Source organism: Alosa pseudoharengus, unplaced genomic scaffold, assembly GCF_046254945.1.
Source record: "Alosa pseudoharengus isolate Yale_2024_CS ecotype anadromous, Long Island Sound unplaced genomic scaffold, YU_APseudo_1.1 YU_APseudo_1.1_scf_9, whole genome shotgun sequence".
NCBI classification, from domain to species: domain Eukaryota; kingdom Metazoa; phylum Chordata; class Actinopteri; order Clupeiformes; family Clupeidae; genus Alosa; species Alosa pseudoharengus.
This window is the reverse complement of record NW_027468881.1, coordinates 25,212,243-25,218,557: the sequence shown is the minus strand read 5'-3', so window position 1 is coordinate 25,218,557 and position 6,315 is coordinate 25,212,243. Positions and strand designations below refer to the sequence as shown.

At 45.7% G+C, this 6,315-nt stretch overlaps 1 protein-coding gene across 3 annotated transcripts; it reads right to left on the bottom strand.

Annotated features, from left to right (window-relative positions):
- Positions 1 to 1,841: 1,841 nt before the first annotated feature.
- borcs6 (BLOC-1 related complex subunit 6) lies at positions 1,842 to 5,926 on the bottom strand. Of its 3 annotated transcripts, none has more exons than XM_076276557.1 (6): positions 5,885 to 5,926; positions 4,271 to 4,842; positions 3,264 to 3,675; positions 2,512 to 2,675; positions 2,125 to 2,208; positions 1,842 to 1,986 (listed from the first exon to the last, which is right to left on the bottom strand). In XM_076276557.1, the coding sequence occupies exons 2-6, from the start codon at positions 4,829 to 4,831 to the stop codon at positions 1,861 to 1,863; spliced, it is 1,347 nt and encodes a 448-aa protein (XP_076132672.1). In that variant the 5' UTR covers positions 4,832 to 4,842; positions 5,885 to 5,926; the 3' UTR covers positions 1,842 to 1,860. The 3 variants fall into 3 exon arrangements, with proteins under 3 accessions (XP_076132672.1, XP_076132674.1, XP_076132673.1); XM_076276559.1 differs by having other exon boundaries at positions 4,271 to 4,839; positions 5,885 to 5,907; XM_076276558.1 differs by lacking the exon at positions 5,885 to 5,926 and adding an exon at positions 5,593 to 5,802.
- Positions 5,927 to 6,315: the final 389 nt, after the last annotated feature.

Genomic DNA, 6,315 nt, shown 5'->3' with positions numbered 1-6,315 from the left:
TGATTGTGCCTTTGGTAGCATTCATGCCATCAGTTGTTTATATTGTTAGCCAATGATGCTCAATCTACAGGTGACTGTTTCGTGACAAGTCAATTATAGGCACATTCACAAAGACGGTAGCCTAATTGCCGGGCGATGACAGCATAGTGACAGTCTGCAACTCCCACACCAGACAGACTGTCTCTACACTTTGATCAGTCTCATTTTGGAGAAACTGGCCCATGACAGCACAGAATATGAGCCTCTGTCTGGTGCTGTTAAATATTGAATCTGAAAGCTTCCAAAAATAGGGTGTTTTCATTTTCTATGATTGCACCCTTCATCTGTAGATTTCAGTTCTTGCTGCAAAAGACAGACCACGTTGACCACCTCTCTGCTTCAAAACATGAGAAATTAAAACTCCTCAAAACATAGATCTAAAAACAAGTTTGTGTACACATCAAATCCAAGACAAGCATAAGGACATTAGAGTCAAACAATGGGTTTTTATGCATCATTCTTGTAAATTTATTGTTATATCCTCTTTTTTAAATATACACACATGACATTGGCTAAATCATTGTTTTAGTGACATTGAGACAGTATGTACAAAGGTTACTTCTGATTGGATCGAGCGACAGACAACAAGAGCAGAGCAACGAAAACAGCCCTCCTCCTGAACCCCTTTCCATCAAAAAAGCATCCCCTCTAAAAACTCCAATACCCAAAATCCCCTGCTTCAGTCCATTGCCACTCTACGTACAGTGGCCAGAGGGGAGAGGATCCATGCAGTGAACTCTGGCATGGCTAGTCAGGAAACATGCTATACACACACACACACACACACACACACACACACACACACACACACACACACACACACACACACACACACACACACACACACACACACACACACACACAATGTAGCCTACACACACACACACACACACACACACACACACACACACACACACACACACACACACACACACACCCACTCAATGTAGCCTCCACATAAGTTAGTATTGAAAAAAACAAAACCAACAATTTCTCAGGTGTGTGTAAGTGTAGATTAAGTCTTTCACATGGATAGATAGTAACATAATGCATTGTGGCATAAATTCATAACTTATGTGTGGGCACACACACTTCTTAACAGCGTACCTGACTTGTTTCCAGGGCAACAGACACCAGGGTGGCTTGTGCATCCCTGTGTATTGTACTCTTGCTAAAGTCTCATCTGACCCCGCAGGTCAATCAGTCACCACAACCATGTCCCAGACGTCAGGGTCCATCCATCTCTACAGTCCACAACACATACACTCAAGGACAAATGGCCTGAAGCCTTCAACGCAGAAGAGGGGACAACACCACGCCACCAAAGGTAGGTACTGTGTTGGACGGACGGTATGGTGGAGGAGATTAGGGGCGTCCTTCTCCTCTGTATGAAGTCACAGATGAGAGTGAGAGAGCGAGAGAGAGCAAGGCTGCCACTTGAGATGACGCCCGTTCTATTGTACTCCCAGGGACCAGGAAAAGGGAAGGGGGAAGGGGGGGGAGGGGGGGGGGGGGTTGTTCTGCAGAGCATCTCTGAGAGGCTTGATCAGTAGCGAAAAATTTGGTAACACGGTTATCAGCTAAGAGTCTGTACACAGATGATTGCATTAAAGAGCGTCTGCGAATAGAGGGAAGGGAGTGGGGTGGGGTGGGGGGGGGCATATTGGCACAGCGACACCACCCTTCGGGTGTGGTTATTTGCAGCACATGTCTTGGAGGGTGGTGGTGGTGTTGAGGGGATGGGGGTGCTTGTGGTTACTTTCAGTAGCAGCGGCGGCAGCAGCAGCAGCACATCTGGGGGGGGGGGGGAGCGAGGAGCGGTTACTTGCAGACGGCCTCCAGGGCATCCAGAGTGCGCTTGATATCTCGGATCTGAGCTGCAAGCGTGTGGATGGGCTGCATGGAGCGGTCCAGCTCCTCACAACGTGCCATCAACGTGTACATTCCCTATACAAGGGCACACACACGCACACACGCACACACACACACAAGAGAGCAGAAATTGATGCACAGACCTTCAATGCAAGCAGTCAGACATTCAGACATGATCATATAGACACCAGACATTATAGCTCATTTTTCCACCTTTATGCTCATGTCCACAGACTCTCCGAGGCTATCCACAGAGTCTCTGTACGTCTGGATGTAGCCGACACTCAAGGCTGTCATCTGCAGGACACACACACACACACACACACACACACAGATATAACACTGGTTTAATTAGAGTAAACCCTAAACAGAACATAACTTGCATTAAAAAGAGATTTGCAGACAATTCATGACGACAATCAAAGCTAAAATACATGGTTTGTGCAGTTTTGTGAATTGGTTGAGATCACCTGTCTGTGTACACAGCAAACAGGGGAACAATCCTTTCCAAATGGATTAAACCACAATGCAGAACCCCAATGAGACAGGGGTGGCCGTGGCCATCTATCCCAGCAGGTCCATGCCACTAACTAAACTTACGTTCTGGATGGTTCCGTTGAGGCTGCGCATCATGAGCTCTACACTCTGCGCCACGTCCTGCGTGTGTCTCTGCAGGTCCAACAAGACGGACGGGTCAATCGGGGGGATGTCTGCTGGCCGCCGCATCGACCCCCGGCCGCGGACTGAACCCGAGCTAGAGTCCGCTAGACAAACGGAGAGAGACAGGAGCGGATCAGAGGACAGAAGGAGACACAACATGCAGCCGGGATTATCTGACCAACGAAGTAAACAGCCTGCACACAGGTGGGTTCTCACAAAGTGCCAAACAGGCTGAGAGACTCACTGGATGTGCAAGTGGTATTCAGAAAAGACATAATAAATATTTTCTTTAAATACAGGTTTGCCACCAACTGTTGCTTGACCATCAGATGAACTAAAAATTAAATGAAATTAAATAAAAGAATAACCACATGCAAACAAAATCAGCTCCAAAAATGGAGGCAGACATACGCGTACAATGTTCTGAGACTCAACACAAGCTTAATGCAACTGCAATAACTGACTGGCATATCAGCAAGCAATACAGACATATGTACACACACACAAATTTGCGCACACACACACACACACACAAGCTTTCTTGGTAAAGAGATTTCAAAGTCAACTTAATTAAATAAAGGATAAATAAATGAAATGCGCGCGCACGCGCACGCACGCACACACACACACACGCACACACACACACGCACACACACACACACACACACACACACACACACACACACACTTACAGTCACAATCGAGGCTGGGCCGCGAGCTCATCTTGATCTTCTGCTCCAGGTTCCTGCAGATGAAGTTGGTGAGGTCTCCCTCATGGCTCACGGTGCCCTCTAGCTCCAGGGCGCTGGAGATGGTGGCCCTGCGGCCGCCCTCTGCCTGACCGCCCCGGGCACCTCCCCGCGGGCCTCCGCCACCGCACGCCCCACTCAGCTCGTCCAGGCTCTTGCTGTCCTGCATGCCCCGCACCACGCGGTCCGGCATGCCGCGCACGCGCACCTCCGCCATCACGTGCATGGGCCGAGGCACTTCGTCCGAGTCCGCCGCGGTCTCCGCTAGGGAGGGGGCGGTCCCGCTGGCAGGGGCCGATGTGCTGAGACGAGAAGGAGGGTTTCGAGATGATGATAATGATGATGGTTCCGTAGGCTGCGCACAGGAATACAACAGAACAGAATACCTTGTTAACCCATTCCTTGCATGTGTGGCAAATGACAAATAAAATCCAATTCTGCCAAGCATGCCAAATTATGTAAGGTGTGTAGACTCATAAGTGTGTAAATGTGTGCAGCACTTAGATATATTAGCCTACACTATAGCGTACAGTCACTCATTAATAAACATAGTAGATCACATATAGCTTTTATATGTATTGTAACCAATGTTGTCTTTTCTAGATAAACAGTCCACCCACTCCTGATAAGGGGTATTGAAGGGATACTGTATCTGTCAAATTGATGTTTCCTTAATTTGTTACAGCAGGTCAATGTAGAACCATCACTTGCAGGCTACAGATCCTACATTTTCATGATCTTTGATCATGAGATCATAAAGGCGGTTTACCTTAAACAGTCCAACTCACACCAAACTTCAATATGGACGAATAATTACTCATGGTTGTATGTCAGAGTTGCTTGTGTCAAGTATGTAGGACGGAAGGTAGGTAAGTAGGTAGGTAGATAGGTAGGTAGATAGGTAGGAAGGTAGGGATAATAAAGGGAGACTGTAGCGAGTGTATATTTACCTCTGCCTTCTCGTCTTCTCCCTGCTCTCCATCATTTCTCTCTGTTCTATCATTCTCCTCCTCTTCTGTCACTCCATCATCGTCTGGGGCTTCACTGTATGTGTGTGCGTTGTCGTGCTGTTGTCTGTCTGTGCTGTGTGTTTCTGTGTGTGGTCGGTCTTTGGTTGCTGTGTCTATGAGATCTGTGACATATATGTGAGTGAATACCGAATCATTGTGGTCTTCTTCACCTGTGTGAGGTTCATGTTTGGGCGGAGATTCTGCATGCCTGTTTGGTGTGTGTGAGTGTGTGTCTGTTAGCGACGTGGAGTGCGTTTCGGGAGTTTCAGTGTGTGACAGGTTTGAATTTGAATGTGCGGCTGAGTTATTAGATATGTGGTCTGCATTAGTCTCTGTTGTAGTCTGTGTCTCCTCCTCTAGACCATCTTCTTGTAACGTGGTCCTGCCATCACACTTCAGAGTGTGTGGCGTAGGCCTGTCAGAAATCTCAGGGGAGGTTGGAGAGTCCACCCCGTTGGTTGCCTCGGGGACATCTTGGCCACTCACAGGGGAATGGCTCATCCCTCCTCCTGCTGAGAATATGAGAAATCTTCACCATCTTTGATGACATCACCATATCAACAATAACAATAACGCTGTTGTCATGATCTGCTTTGAAGATTGCAACATTCCTCACTGTATGATCAAAAATATCTTCTACACACACAATAGACCTGACACACCAAGCTACGCTCATGGGTCATACAAGGACTCGCTAGATGTTTCCAATACGTAGCTAGTTCTACACAACATTCTCTACCAGCTGGAAGAGATTCGTCCATACTACTTGCATTGACCGGCCTAACTGCCTGGCTGCTACTTCCTTAGCTGCCTGGAATTGTACCAATCACATTTAACAACTTCATGTAGGTCGAGAAATGTCGACTATAACCCAAAAACCTTGCTGTTGAATAGCTTGTGGGCAAAACATCAGCTGGCCGCCGACAACATAAATAAAATGATCACAAACGTCAACGTTATTAGTCATATGCACACCGTGATGTTATTCTAACCCTGTATGAAATTCAACGCCATGTCATCTTTAGGAACCGAAACTTTAATGACGTACTAACATAGCTAGCAAGCTAACGCCACTTATCTAACGGTAATCTAGCCTGCTTAATAGTAAAATGTTAGCTTACTTTGGCTAGTCAATTGGTACCTGTCAAAGTAGCTAGCTAGTGCTAGCTAACTTATCGTAAAAGAACCAGCTAGCTAAGTTGACAAGTTAACCACAAAGGACCTCCTGTTGTCATGATGCAATATGGGATAAAGATACTTACAGCTGCTCTGTTCTTATCACTCAAAACAGGAGGATTAGCCCACCTAGCGAGAGAGCTACGTTATGCTAGTAACAATAGCTAACGTATGATAGCTGTTATGGGCGAGAAGACAGCCAGGCCTCGTTAGTTTGAGTTGGATAGTTCTAACTGAACGTGCGAGTAGCATTTCGTCATTAAATGCAAAAACGGTCAAATAACCTCATAATTACTGTAAAGAAACAGTCAACTGTTCCATGTCCCTGCATTTAAAGAACATAATTAACAACAATAACAAACATTTAGCTGACGTTACCTAGTAGTTCCTCCCAAAGATGAAGGTTGCCAGGAAACTGAGTCCGTCCGACTTAACTTTCGTACTAAACCATACCATTAGGCATATGGTTCCGGATATACTTTTAATGTAGGCCTATGTTTGAGTAGGCTACATCGTATAATGAGTGTACGTAACGTACCTATACATATGTATGATGTTGATATGAATAATAATACATACGATACATACATACATACATACATACAAACAAACACACATATTTATTATTATTATTATTATTATTATTATTATTATTATTACTACTACTACTACTACTACTACTACTAGGCTACAATTACAACTATTACAACTACTATATTGGCCACTACTTTATTGTTGCCATATTAATAATTAAAGCCCTGTATGTAGGCCTGTGCTCTGCTAAATGTCGTGATTTGCAGCCACTGAGG

Coding starts and splice junctions, on each gene's coding strand:
- borcs6 (XM_076276557.1), bottom strand. CDS start 4,831: ATGAGCCATTCCCCTGTGAGTGGCCAAGATGTCCCCGAGGCAACCAAC. Junction 3,676..4,270: donor GAGAAGACGAGAAGGCAGAG/GTAAATATACAC, acceptor TCCTGTGCGCAG/CCTACGGAACCATCATCATT. Junction 1,987..2,124: donor CTGTGGACATGAGCATAAAG/GTGGAAAAATGA, acceptor GCCCTTGTATAG/GGAATGTACACGTTGATGGC.